The sequence below is a fragment of the Styela clava genome, chromosome 14, assembly GCF_964204865.1.
Source record: "Styela clava chromosome 14, kaStyClav1.hap1.2, whole genome shotgun sequence".
NCBI classification, from domain to species: Eukaryota; Metazoa; Chordata; class Ascidiacea; order Stolidobranchia; family Styelidae; genus Styela; species Styela clava.
Genome location: NC_135263.1, coordinates 20015919 through 20030838, shown reverse-complemented (window position 1 = coordinate 20030838; position 14920 = coordinate 20015919). Strand labels below are relative to the sequence as shown.

The following is a 14920-nucleotide window of genomic DNA, read 5'->3' as shown; positions in this document are numbered from 1 at the left end:
CGGTTTTTCACTGTTTTTGAGAGTTTTCGGTGTTGTAGACGGTTTTCACGGTTTTTAAGCGTTTTAGCAAGGTTTTCGTTGTTTTAGATGGTTTTTCAATGTTTCTTTTCGTCTTAGCAGGTTTTTGTGTATGATTTCACACGGTTTTTCACTGTTTTTAGGAGTTTTAGAAGGGTTTTCGGTGTGTTAGTCGGTTTTTCACTGTTTTTAATCTTTTTAGCAGGTTTATTGGTGTTTTTAGACGGTTTTTCACTGTTTTTAAGCGTTTTTGGTGTTTTCAGACGGTTTTTCATTGTTTTAATCGTTTTATCAAAGTTTTTGATTTTTTTAGACGCTCTTTCACTGTTTTTGAGCGTTTAAGTAGGGTTTATGGTGCCTTTAGACGGCTTTCTACTGTTTCTAAGCGTTTTAGGAGGAATTTCGGTGTTTTTAGACGGGTTTTCACTGATTTTAATCGTTTTAGCAGGGTTTTCGGTGTGCCAGTTGTTTTTTCACTGTTTTTGACCGTTTTAATAGGGTTCATGGTGCCTTTAGACGGCTTTCTCACTGTTTTTTAGCGTTTTAGGAGGGATTTTGGTGTTTTTAGACGGGTTTTCACTGTTTTTAATCGTTTTAGCAGGGTTTCGGTGTGTCAGTTGTTTTTTCACTGTTTTTGACCGTTTTAGCAGGGTTATTGGTGTTTTTAGACGGTTTTTCACTGTTTTTGAGAGTTTTCGGTGTTGTAGACGGTTTTCACGGTTTTTAAGCGTTTTAGCAAGGTTTTCGTTGTTTTAGATGGTTTTTCAATGTTTCTTTTCGTCTTAGCAGGTTTTTGTGTGTTTTCACACGGTTTTTCACTGTTTTTAGGAGTTTTAGAAGGGTTTTCGGTGTGTTAGTCGGTTTTTCACTGTTTTTAATCTTTTTAGCAGGGTTATTGGTGTTTTTAGACGGTTTTTCACTGTTTTTAAGCGTTTTTGGTGTTTTTAGACGGTTTTTCATTGTTTTAATCGTTTTATCAAAGTTTTTAATTTTTTTAGACGCTCTTTCACTGTTTTTGAGCGTTTAAGTAGGATTTATGGTGCCTTTAGACGGCTTTCTACTGTTTCTAAGCGTTTTAGGAGGGATTTCGGTGTTTTTAGACGGTTTTTCACTGATTTTAATCGTTTTAGCAGGGTTTTCGGTGTGTCAGTTGTTTTTTCACTGTTTTTGACCGTTTTAATAGGGTTTATGGTGCCTTTAGACGGCTTTCTCACTGTTTTTTAGCGTTTTAGGAGGGATTTTGGTGTTTTTAGACGGGTTTTCACTGTTTTTAATCGTTTTAGCAGGGTTTTCGGTGTGTCAGTTGTTTTTTCACTGTTTTTGACCGTTTTAGCAGGGTTATTGGTGTTTTTAGACGGTTTTTCACTGTTTTTGAGAGTTTTTGGTGTTGTAGACGGTTTTCACGGTTTTTGGGCGATTTAGCAGGGTTTTTGGTGTTTTCACGCGGTTTTTGACTGTTGTTAAACATTTTTTGCAGGGTTTTTGGTGTTTTTAGACTGTTTTAATCGTTTTAGCATGGTTTTTGGTGTTTTTAGACGCTTTTTCACTGTTTTTGCGGTGCTTTTAGACGGCTTTTCATTGTTTTTAAGCATTTTAGCAGGGATTTTGGTGTTTTTAGACGGTTTTCCGCTGTTTTCAAGAGTTTTGGCATGGTTTTTGGTGTTTTTAGACGGTTTTTCAATATTTTTAGGCGTTTTAGCAAGGTTTTTGGTGTTTTTAGACGGTTTTTCACTTTTTTCTAAGCGTTTTAGCAAGGTTTTCGTTGTTTTAGATGGTTTTTCAATGTTTCTTTTCGTCTTAGCAGGTTTTTGCGTGTTTTCACACGGTTTTTCACAGTTTATTTTAGCAGGGTTTTTGGTGTTTTTAGACGGGTTTTCACTGTTTTTAAGCGTTTTAGCAGATATTTTAGTGTTTTTAGACGGCTTTTCACTGTTTTTGGTGTTTTTAGACGGTTTTTCATTGTTTTAATCGTTTTATCAAAGTTTTTGATGTTTTTAGACGCTTTTTCACTGTTTTTGAGCGTTTTAGTAGGGTGTTATGGTGCCTTTATACGGCTTTCTACTGTTTTTAAGCGTTTCAGGAGGGATTTGGTGTTTTTAGACGGTTTTTCACTGTTTTTAATCGTTTTAGCAGGGTTTTCGGTGTATCAGTTGTTTTTTCACTGGTTTTGACCGTTTTAGCAGGGTTATTGGTGTTTTTAGATCGTTTTTCACTGTTTTTGAGAGTTTTCGGTGTTGTAGACGGTTTTCACGGTTTTTGAACGTTTTAGCAGGGTTTTTGGTGTTTTCACGCGGTTTTTGACTGTTATTAAACATTTTTGCAGGGTTTTTGGTGTTTTTAGACTGTTTTAATCGTTTTAGCAAGGTTTTTGGTGTTTTTAGGCGGTTTTTCACTGTTTTTGAGCGTTTTAGTAGTTTACGGTGCTTTTGGAAAGCTTTTCATTGTTTTTTAGCATTTTAGCAGGGATTTTGGTGTTTTTAGACGGTTTTCCACTGTTTTCAAGCGTTTTAGCAGGGTTTTTGGTGTTTTTAGACGGTTTTTCACTATTTTTAGGCGTTTTAGCAAGGTTTTTGGTGTTTTTAGACGGGTTTTCGCTGTTTTTAAGCGTTTTAGCAAGGTTTTCGTTGTTTTAGATGGTTTTTCAATGTTTCTTTTCGTCTTAGCAGGTTTTTGTGTGTTTTCACACGGTTTTTCACTGTTTTTAGGAGTTTTGGCAGGGTTTTCGGTGTGTTAGTCGGTTTTTCATTGTTTTAATCGTTTTATCAAAGTTTTTGATTTTTTTAGACGCTCTTTCACTGTTTTTGAGCGTTTAAGTAGGGTTTACGGTGCCTTTAGACGGCTTTCTACTGTTTTTAAGCGTTTTAGGAGGGATTTCGGTGTTTTTAGACGGTTTTTCACTGATTTTAATCGTTTTAGCAGGGTTTTCGGTGTGTCAGTTGTTTTTTCACTGTTTTTGACCGTTTTAAAAGGGTTTATGATGCCTTTAGACGGCTTTCTACTGTTTTTTAGCGTTTTAGGAGGGATTTTGGTGTTTTTAGACGGGTTTTCACTGTTTTTAATCGTTTTAGCAGGGTTTTCGGTGTGTCAGTTGTTTTTTCACTGTTTTTGACCGTTTTAGCAGGGTTATTGGTGTTTTTAGACGGTTTTTCACTGTTTTTGAGAGTTTTTGGTGTTGTAGACGGTTCTCACGGTTTTTGGGCGTTTTAGCAGGGTTTTTGTTGTTTTAACGCGGTTTTTGACTGTTATTAAACATTTTTGCAGGGTTTTTGTTGTTTTTCGACTGTTTTACTCGTTTTAGCAAGTTTTTTGGTGTTTTTAGCCGGTTTTTCACTGTTTTTGCGCGTTTTACTAGGTTTACGGTGCTTTTAGACGGTTTTTCATCGTTTTTAAGAATTTTAGCAGGGATTTTGGTGTTTTTGGTCGGTTTTCCACTGTTTTCAAGCTTTTTTGGTGTTTTTAGACAGTTTTTCACTATTTTTAGGCGTTTTAGCAAGGTTTTTGGTGTTTTTAGACGGTTTTTCACTGTTTTTAAGCGTTTTAGCAAGGTTTTCGTTGTTTTAGATGGTTTTTCAATGTTTCTTTTCGTCTTAGCAGGGTTTTTGGTGTTTAAAGACGGGTTTTCACTGTTTTCAAGCGTTTTAGAAGGTATTTTTGGTGTTTTTAGACGGTTTCTCACTGTTTTTAGGCGTTTTAGCAGGGTTTTCGGTGTGTTAGTCGGTTTTTCACTGTTTTTAATCGTTTTAGCAGGATTATTGATGTTTTTAGACTGTTTTTCACTGTTTTTGAGCGTTTTCAGTGTTTTCAGACGGTTTTCATCGTTTTTAAGCGTTTTAGCAATGTTTTCGGTGTTATAGATGGTTTTTACTGTTTTTAATCGTTTTAGCAGGGTTATTGGTGTGTTTAGATGGTTTTCCACTGTTTTAAGCGTTTTAGCAGGGTTATTGGTGTTTTTAGACGGTTTTTTACTGTTTTTGAGCGTTTTTGGTGTTTTTAGACGGTTTTTCATTGTTTTTAGGCGTTTTAGCAATGTTTTCGGTGATAGATGGTTTTTACTCGTTTTAGCAGGGTTATTGGTGTGTTTAGACGGTTTTTCACTGTTTTTAAGCGTTATAGCAGGGTTTTTGGTGTTTTCAAACGGTTTTTCACTGTTTTCAAGCGTTTTTAGATAGTTTTTCACAGTTTTTATGCGTTTTAGCAGGATTATTGGTGTTTTTAGACGGTTTTCCACTGTTTTTAAGCGTTTTAGCAGGGTTTTTGGCGTTTTTAGACGGCTTTTCACTCTCTTTAAGCGTTTTAGCAGGGATGTTGATGTTTTTAGACGGTTTTCCACTGTTCTCAAGTGTTTTAGCAGGGTTTTTGGTATTTTTACTTGATCTCGATATAGTTCTTATATTCCAATTACCAAAAAGTCGTTGATGGAATGGCCTGATTGATTGAAATGTTTGCCAACTGCAAGATCTTTGTTTTTTTGATTGATGCTTCTAATGTGTTCTGTAATTCTGTATTTTAAATGTCTGCCTGTTTCACCGCCGTACTGCATGCCACACTTTCTACAAGTTATCAGGTATATGACATTTTCTGAATTGCACGTTATTCTTTGATTGATATTCATATGAAGTCTTGTGATGCTGCTAGTGCTTGTTTTAGTTTCCTCTGAATGTTTGCAGGTTGAGCATGATTTCCTGTTGCATTTATAGAAACCTGATTTTACTTCTCTTGATGATTCCAGTTTCAACTTGGCCCGAACTAGTCTGTCCCGTAATGTTGGGCAGTTTCTGTATGCAATTTTGGGGGGTGTCGGGAAGATGTTTTTCAGTCTTTCGTTGTTGTCTAGTATGTATTAATATTTAGAGAAAAATTTTCCGAGTTTTGGTTGATTAGGATGGTAATTAGTAACGAATGGCAATAGTTGTTGATCATTGTGTTTTCTTTTTGGTGTTAACAGTGAATCTCTAGTTATTTCTTTTACCATGCCTATTGTTTTGTCAATCGAGGTTTGTTTGTAATTTCTTTTTATCAGGTAGCTTTTCATAATTTCTGCATGCTTGGTGAAGAATTCTTCCGTTGAACATGTTCTTCTTATGCGTATAAATAGTCCTTTGGGAATGTTTGCAGTAACGTGCTTAAGGTGGCACGAGGAGGGTAGAAGGTATTGGTGAGAGTCCGTTTCTTTGGTGAAAATTTTAGTTTCTAATTTGTTGTCTATTATATGAACTTTTATGTCTAGAAAAGCAGTGTTTTCCGTTGAATAATCGAAAGTAAATTTAATGGTGGGGTGTATTGAATTTGCATGGTTTAGGAAATCTCTGAGTTCGGTTTCGCCGTGTGTCCATATCAGAAAACAGTCGTCAATATATCTGAAGTAGTGGAGTGGTTTGATCTTAGCTGTTTGTAGCATCTTTGATTCTAAATTTGCCATGAATGTGTTGGCATATTTAGGCGCCATTTTGGTTACCATTGCTGTTCCGTTGATTTGGAGGTAATGTTTGTCATTGAATACAAAATTGTTGTTGTTCAGAACCATATTTACTGCTTCTTTGATCCACGGTATTTCGCATTTGTCGTTACTGTGCTTTTTAAGATACTTTTCAACTGCTAAGATGCCATCTACATGAGGCATATTTGTGTATAATGATGTCACATCCATGGTTACTAGAAGGGATCCTGAGGGAACATTGCCGATTTTTTTCAAAATATTGAGGAAGTCCATGCTGTCTCTGACATACGACGGTATTATTTCTTTGCACATGCGGTCAGTTAACTTGTGATCGATATATGCTGAGAGTTTTTCTGTTGCTGTTCCATTTGCTGAGATAATTGGGCGACTGGGATGATTTTCCTGGTGGATTTTTGGCTGTAAGCGTAAACGGCCTGGTTTGGGGTTTTTTGGAATCATCGCTTTAAAACAGTTTATCATCTATGACGCCGACTTTTTTCATATTATAACATAGTTTAGTCACTTTATTTCCAATTTGTTTAGAGATGTCTTTAGGATTGTATTCGTAGACCAGACTGTCTGCAAGATGTCGCACGCCTTCAGAGATATAATCTGATCTAGAGAGAATGCAGGTTCCCCCACTTTTGTCAGCAGGTACGATAACAATTTCTCTTGCTGCTTTTTGTTCGAGCTCTTTTAAAGCCTGTACTTCGTCTTTTTTGAGGTTTGAAAACGTACGTTTTTTATTGCTCCTTTGTTAGTTTCTCCTTTCAGGGTGTTGGCAAAGTGGTCCAGATCTGAATTTCTCCCCGCGGGTGGTGTCCATTTGCTTGGGATCTGTAACGACTTTGGGTAAGTTCGGGCCAATTCGCTTGTGCTTTCTGTAGTTGACCAATCAAAGAAGTATTCTCTTAGGAGGTAGTTACGAACGGTTTTATCAATATCAGCTTGTAGTTGGAAGTTATCAAATCTTTCGGGGGTGGTACTAAAACCTAGGCCTTTTTCCAACACTTTAATTTGCGGCTCGGTTAGCGGGATATTAGAAAGATTGTATAATGTAGTATTCTTTGTCGTGATTTCCTCTTTCTTGCGTCGTTTCTGCTTTCTATTGAATCTTCTATTTGGTTTGGTTTTGGTCTCATTGAAATAGGCCGATTCTTTGGTATTTATTTTGTTGCTGTTGTTTTGCTCATTTTTCTCATTCTTGTGTTATTGAGTTTTGCAGGTAAATTAGTTCTCGAAATATCAATCATAAATCGGATGGAATTCCAAGTATCTTCTTTCATTTTCGTTTGAAAGTTTTGTTCTGTTTGTAGCTTGTTACTGGTTGCCCCTTTTCAACTAGAATTGCATTCTTTAAGGGCTTGTTTCGTCAGTTGTTTGGAGAATTCCTTATGTAAGTTCTGCCATTTTGTCAAGTTTTTCAACGGAGTGACACAGGATTTATAGGTAAATTGGAGACCTTTCGGGGATGTCCCTGTTACTACGAAGTGTTCTAGGCTCAGCTTGTGGTGTTGTAGTCTGGTTTCTCTTAGTGTAATTTTCTTCAATTTGTTGAAGTCCTTTTTGTGATGTTTGTAGATTTGTTTCTTGTAGTAGTTGTTGAGTTCGGAGTTGATAGGATCCATTGTGGATACAGAAGTCTCACAAAGGAGCACACGTGACTAACAGTTGAGGTTGCGTGAAACTAACTACCTTTCCTTGCTCTCTAAGCAAATGGAACAGCAACAGAAAAACTCTCGGCATATATCGATCACAAGTTAACTGACCGCATGTGCAAAGAAATAATACCGTCGTATGTCAGAGACAACATGGACTTCCTCAATATTTTGAAAAAAATCTGCAATGTTCCCTCAGGATCCCTTCTAGTAACCATGGATGTGACATCATTATACACAAATATTCCACATGTAGATGGCATCTTAGCAGTTGAAAAGTATCTCAAAAAGCACAGTAACGACAAATGCGAAATCCCGTGGATCAAAGAAGCAGCAAATATGGTTCTGAACAACAACAATTTTGTATTCAATGACAAACATTACCTCCAAATCAACGGAACAGCAATGGGAACCAAAATGGCGCCTAAATATGCCAACACATTCATGGCAAATTTAGAATCAAAGATGCTACAAACAGCTAAGATCAAACCACTCCACTAATTCAGATATATTGACGACTGTTTTCTGATATGGACACACGGCGAAACCAAACTCAGAGATTTCCTAGACCATGCAAATTCAATACACCCCACCATTAAATTTACTTTCGATTATTCAACGGAAAACATTGCCTTTCTAGACATAAAAGTTCATATAATAGACAACAAATTAGAAACTGAAATTTTCACCAAAGAAACGGACTCTAACCAATACCTTCTACCCTCATCGTGCCACCCTAAGCACGTTACTGCAAACATTCCCAAAGGAATATTTATACGCATAAGAAGAACATGTTCAACGGAAGAATTCTTCACCAAGCATGCAGAAATTATGAAAAGCTACCTGATAAAAAGAAATTACAAACAAACCTCGATTGACAAAACAATAGGCATGGTAAAAGAAATAACTAGAGATTCACTGTTAACACCAAAAAGAAAACACAATGACCAACAACTATTTCCATTCGTTACTAATTACCATCCTAATCAACCAAACCTCGGAAAAAGTTTCTCTAAACATCAATACAGACTAGACAACAACAAAAGACTGAAAAACATCTTCCCGGCACCCCCCAAAATTGCATACAGAAAGTGCCCAACATTACGGGACAGACTAGTTCGGGCCAAGTTGAAACCGGAATCATCAAGAGAAGTGAAATCAGGTTTCTATAAATGCAACAGGAAATTATGCTCAACCTGCAAACATTCAGAAGAAACTAAAACAAGCACTAGCAGCATCACAAGACTTCAAATGTATATCAATCAAAGAATAACGTGCAATTCAGAAAATGTCATATACCTAATAACCTGTAGAAAGTGTGGCATGCAGTACGTCGGTAAAACAGGCAGACATTTAAAATACAGAATTACAGAACACATTAGAAGCATCAATCAAAAAAACAAAGATCTTGCAGTTGGCAAACATTTCAATCAATCAGGTCATTCCATCAACGACTTTTTGGTAATTGGAATAGAAAACTATATCGAGATCAAGTATACCGGCAAACCAAAGAAACCTATTTTATTACCAAATAGAAAACATTGGAACCTCTAGGGATGAATTTAAGTGATGGCTAAATTTACAATTTATGCTAATTTGAACATTACAATTCATTGTCAATTACACTTCATTTCTATTTCGCGGTTTAAGTCATTTCCTTACATTGCAGCCATGACCCTTAAAGGAACTTAGGCGATACCACAGTCGGAGTTACCGGATAACAGCATGAAATTGTTTAATTTTCTTTTTAATTGTTACTCACTACACTGTGGGGTATCTATTGATTTTAAATCAAATTTAGCTTTCCTATTGTTCTGGCACTGTCCCAATTTTATTTATATCTTCCTATCGCAAACAGACCCAACATTTGAAACCAATATTTATGTGCATGATATTGCGTTTCTTGTTATAATTGTAAAATGCTTGTCTGAAGAAGTCTGACCTCGGTCAGACGAAACGTTACAGAAATATATTTGTGTTCGTGTGCAGCAAGACTCTTGAATTGAATAAAATACTACAGAAACTTGCACTATTTTTGCGGTACATGTGACGATATTAAAATATGCGTATCGAAAATTTTCAACAAGGTGTACATTGCCAAAATAATATTGAAAAAATATGCTACATGCATGGAATGAAGGATAACGGCGTATACCAAGTTTACAAGACCATCTAATAATCAGGAGTTTATAAAATATTATATTATTTACTAGGCTGCGAGCAGGGGCTCTGAAAAACGCCTAGAAAGTTAGTTTCGTAGCGCACATCAGGTAACTACCTGAAAATGATTTTAAAATGTTTCTTAAAAATTTAGTAACGAATATTGCCTTGTTCCCACTTACAAAAGTTGCACGTTTTACGGAAAAGACGCTTTTACTACAAGAAATATTGGCTACGATCTGTCCTATATTTTTTACATTTTCGGCAATGAACAATGACTTCTGCATGACGTAACAATTGAATCGAATCAGCTGTTATCGAGTGGATGAATATTAGTTATTACTGCTCGACCTTGCGTTGAGTTAGGCAGCCTTTCCATAGCCCTGTTTAGTTATTATTAGTTGAGTTATGCTAAGACGTTGTTGAAAATGTATAAGTAAGTTATTAAACACTTGTAGATCGTTACCACGGATATGGGCCGTGAGACGAAGCTTTGAAACGCCCAGCAAATGAGTTTCGAGCGCACATCTGGTAACTAATTAAATTCTTCAGTTTTGTGTGAAAATGAACATACTGAACGCATTACAGCTTGTTCCACAATCCTGATGCAAAATTGAATATAAAAAGTTCCCGGAAAGTCAATAACCATAAGTTTACAACACATACATAAGAACTATGCAATTCGAAAGCCCTACAGCACACTAACACAAATGTATTCCTGTAATGTTTTGCCTGACCAAAATCGGACTTCCTCAGTCAATCATAATTTATTAGGTAGATTACGAAAAATATGACATACATGTAACCAACAACAAAAAATACTTGTGTGATTGTGTGACAGGAGTCGCGAGTGACCTCGAAAGCAGCGACACCAACAACGCTGATTCACATTAGCGAATAAATTTTATGTAATAACCACAAGCAGTTTTCAACAAAAACAATATAAAAAGCTACATCCATTTTATAGAAGCTATCAAACGTATTCATTTTTAAGCAATGAAGTCACAAATTAACATCGTTAGCACGAAACACACAAATAAATCAGTTAAATCTCACTTAGAAAATTACCGAAAAGTCACGAAAAATAAATAAATGTACAATATGTACATAACATAGTGAACAGAAATATTACAATTAGTCTTTTTTTAGTTTATGTGGTTATGTATTTGAACAAAGGCAACATTATTTCTAGAAACAGGACTACGACACTAACAAATGTCCGAAAAAACAAAACATATAAATGATACTTATTAAATCAACTGCAATATCTAATTCACTTTCTTCTGAATTGTTTTCGAAATCCACTAGCTCGAAAATCGACTTTTCCTCTATAAGTGTATTGTGATTTTTGCAGTCAATACAAAAACAAAAATCTGTGCAATTTAAGTTGATTTTGGCACACTTGCATAAATTATTTTGACTATTTTTCTTACACTTGCAGTTTGCCAACTCAAGAACTGATTTGAGGGCCACATGCTTCTTCAGTGAATTATTGTTGGGTGGAAGTGTATAATCCTCATGTTTGCCAGTGTTAAATAGACGTGCCGTGGTAGCATTTACATTCTTCATATCCTCTTCATATAGTGAACAAACAAATTCCCCAGCTTTATTTATTAATGCCTCGTTAACCTCGAATGATCTTCATAGTTGAGAAAAAAATGAATTGAAAACCTCAATGAAGTTTCCAATATGAGTTTGATGGGCAGTTCCAATTGCAGAAAAGTGCTAAAGTATTTCAATATGAATAGCCCATCTAAGCTGTTTGCAACTATTATGATTCTCATATACCTTTACGCTTCAAGACTTCTTGTTTAATCCATTTTATAGCACTGATAGCAGCAGGGATTAGAGCCTGCGTTAGGTCGGATTGGTGGAACATTGCCGTTTTCTTTTGTATAGTACAGTATCTAAAATGAGGAAGAAAATCATATTTGGAACAGCATGAGTGTAAAATACCACTAAATACTAACTAATGCCTTGAATACATAATGCATTTTATCTGATGTACTCAATGAGCGTATATATGCTCATTGCATGTACTACAGTCCAGCCATGTTTGCATACCATTACTAGACTATATCTACACTAAATTTTGATATATCACAGTCTGAAATGCCCTATGACAGTATGAGTATGGACTATAGACTATAATTAGTTAGTTTTCTGTTGTGTTTCGGAAACTTAAATATAAATAAGATAATTCAATGATCACTTTGTCTTCCTAGGAGTTTTAATTTAATTGCAGTAATAAAAAATTAGTGTAGAAATAGTTGTGATAGACTAGGCTAAAATTCTTTACCGGTACTTTTAAAAAACAGATTGTTGTATGCGATGAATCATAATGATGGTTTGTAACACATACCCCATTTTACAGGCGCCAACTCGCAAAAGCATTCTTAAAATAGCCCCGAAAATTTTGCAATGGTAAAGTATAAGAGGATTTTTTCGGGGGTTAAAGGTCGGGGAAAGGTCCATACCAGTTCAAATAGTACCTGATTCAAACGTATGCATTAGGTTTATGACGTTTCACACTTGTGAATGAAAGCGATATGTGTTTTTCATACGGAACGTTGCGACGTAATTGCGTAACGAAGTAATTAGGGGACGTTGTTGTTTAACTCAAATTGGCGCAGTGGACATGTCAAGAATCGGAGAACATTGAATGGAATAACTTATACAATTTTACTGGTGCACGATAAATTCTATCTTATTTCGAAAGCTATCTTTAACCTCTGCAAATGTGTCGATGTCATATTAGGTTAAAACAAGAACAAATCGAAGTTTTTGTTATTTAATTCAAAAGTTTTTAAAAAAAATCCACGCTTTTCAATTTTGCCGATTTTTGTATGATAATCGGTACATTTTATCTCCCTCTAATAATTATAATTAATCTCCTAGATTGTCTCTCAAACCATATAAAACTTATCTGCATATAATACAAAGTTCGTGAGATATGAGGTTTCAAAGTTGCTCACACGGGATGATAAGATAACTATCGCAACTTTCACGAAACCGCACGATACCAGTATGATTCCACGAGGCAGATAGCAAAAGAAAAATAATGAAATTACCCGAATAAAATGCAAAACAGTAAAAAATCTTCAAACAAATTGACGAACGAGACCTTCTGACGAAGCTAAAACAAACCGACGCTGCCGCGTTCCCCCGATTCGATGGACACAAAATGACGTCCGTTATGCATCATTGGGCTCGATGAACCACTTGTTTTATAGTCACTTTGAATAGCTCCAACGAAAAGGTAATATTGCTATAGCAACGAGTGCCGCTTTTGGCTTTTTGATTTGCCAAGCGCTTTTTTGCTGTAGTTATATCCGAGTGTGGAATTTGCATAACTTGGACATTTTACAATGCCTAGCGGGCTTTAGACGTCGGCAGCTCAGTATGGATGGGGATGTAGCTGGTATTCGTATTGATCCACCAATCGTAGAATTTGTGGATGCACCAGTTGGAGAGATTTTGACGTCAGATTTGAAAGTACAAAATGTTAGCAAGATCAGCAAAAGAATTCGATTTCATGCCCCTGTAACGAGTGTAAGCTAATTTTTATTATTGAAATTTGTTTTTCTGAGTTCATTTCAGCAATTTCTATGATACAAAAAGCAGGTATGGTATGGCGCAGCGGTGAGGCTCATCGTAAAAATACGCTCACCACCGCACCTATAAAAACTCTGCGCGGGTTCGCAGGTCAGACTTCTTTAGACAAGCGGTTTACAACAATGACAAGAAAAGAACAATCATGCGGTTTTTAATACGGCTCTATATATAAATTTGTTTATAATTGAATTCTCAGATGAATTGTGACCAAACAAAGAATAAACAAGTTTTTATTTTAGCAGGCAGATTTCGATGTAAAAATACCCGATTGGTACTCAGCATAGAATAAATGTTTCGTGCTGTACTCGATCTCAGGATACAGCGATGAGTTTTACTAGAACATTCTACAATGGGCCTGATTACATGTCCAGCGAAACGGTTTTAGTCAGAAAAGCCAAAGTGGTCTCTGAGACTAAATAGCACCCTGGATTACATGTCCAAACCAACGAGATAAGGAAAGTTTCAGAGATGCCTGGCTAGAGCAAATAAGTCACTGTTTACATAGGCACTGCATGGGATTCGAACCTGCGATCCCACAAAAGATAATCAGAGATGCGGTGGCGAGCGTATTCATACTGCCTAAGTTACCGGTACTGTCAGCATAACAATCAAATTCAAACAATTAGGTTTTGTCAACCAAACATTTTGTGTGAAGTAAGCTCATTATATATAAACTTATATATAATTCTACTAGTGCGACTTTATCGGCATTGAAGTTTTAAATTTTTACCAGCATGTTTATGTTACCCGTGCCAATTACAGAACTAGGAAGAAGCATGTTGGAATTCCTTAAATTTTGTTATTGCAAACTACAATTCATCAGCAAAGCTTGTATTTTGCTCAATTTATAATTATAAATCTATGCTACAATAAGAAATAATTTTTTGTTTCAAAACAAAAACCTATCATGGTATTACGATGCACCGGCATCCTACCAGGTACCGCTATTTCAAATATGTGTCAAACAGCAACACAACAGATGTAGAAGAGGTTTAAAGTGAACTTGCCATTGTCATGCTCAATTTTTATTCATTGAAAAGCAACTCACTTACCAGAAAAAAAGAAAGAAAACAACTTCCGTACCCCTTCGATCAACCTGCGTAACGACGATATTTCTCGTAGCATGACAACAGCTCACTTCCAGACCTCCTCGATAGGTGGTCCAATGATGCGGACCAAATGATATAATTTGAAATTTCACGCGAAACACTGAAGTGTGAAATAGTTTCTTTTGTGACCGATTCCAATGGACAAGTAATCAGGCCTAATGTGTTCTAGTCTCAGTTTTTGAGAGTTGGGGTTCTTTCACAGTGATTTTCTAAAGTCGTTGGAGTGCTTTTTAGGTTGCTTTCAAAGTTTTTTGAAATAGTTGTCGAGTCTGGATCCATTGTCAATACAGATGTCACACGAAAAATCTAATATACCTCAGTAGATGTTACGCGAGACTAACTCCCAATCCTTCCTCATGCCTTTGCGTAAGTGAATTCGTATGTCTATCATGCAAGGGTGCTGTAGCAGGAAAAAACATGACCATGCTATGCAATTCAAGAACCCTGCACAATAACATACATGTATCTTTGTAATGTTTCGTATAACCAAAATCAGATTTCCTCAGACAAACAGTTTACAACAATGACAGGAGAAAAACAAACATGCAGTTAAAATACAGCGGAAAATAAATTTGTTTAAAATTGAATTCTCAAATTAATTGTGACCAAACAATAAATAAACGAGAATATCGGTCAGAGACCGAAGACTTATCGATCGAAAGTTAAGGGATCGCCCAAAACAGCGCTCTTACTCCATAGTGACACCTTGTGTCCCATCACTAATTAATTAATAACTCGCTAATTAGGCCTATACGACATAATTCGCCAAAAATCAATAGGCTTCTGGTCCGAGATATGATGAATGCACATGCAAAATCTGGAGCAGATTCAATCTCGCTTTCGTGAGATATCGCGTGCATGTAACAGACAAATACCTATCAACATACTTACCGATTAAAATCGATAAGTAACAATTATTTAAA

The 14920-nt window shown here is 36.0% G+C and overlaps 1 protein-coding gene across 3 annotated transcripts in view; it reads left to right on the top strand.

The window, feature by feature from the left end:
* Positions 1 to 12428: 12428 nt before the first annotated feature.
* LOC120340464 (cilia- and flagella-associated protein 47-like) overlaps positions 12429 to 14920 on the top strand; it is a 61078-nt gene continuing 58586 nt past the window's right edge. For 2 of the 3 annotated variants that reach the window (XM_039408729.2, XM_039408728.2), the window contains exon 1: positions 12429 to 12825. In XM_039408729.2, the coding sequence (XP_039264663.2) occupies positions 12676 to 12825 (150 nt within the window). In that variant the 5' untranslated portion in view covers positions 12429 to 12675. The remainder of the gene's footprint in view (positions 12826 to 14920) is intronic. The other variant, XM_039408730.2, reaches the window with a different exon arrangement.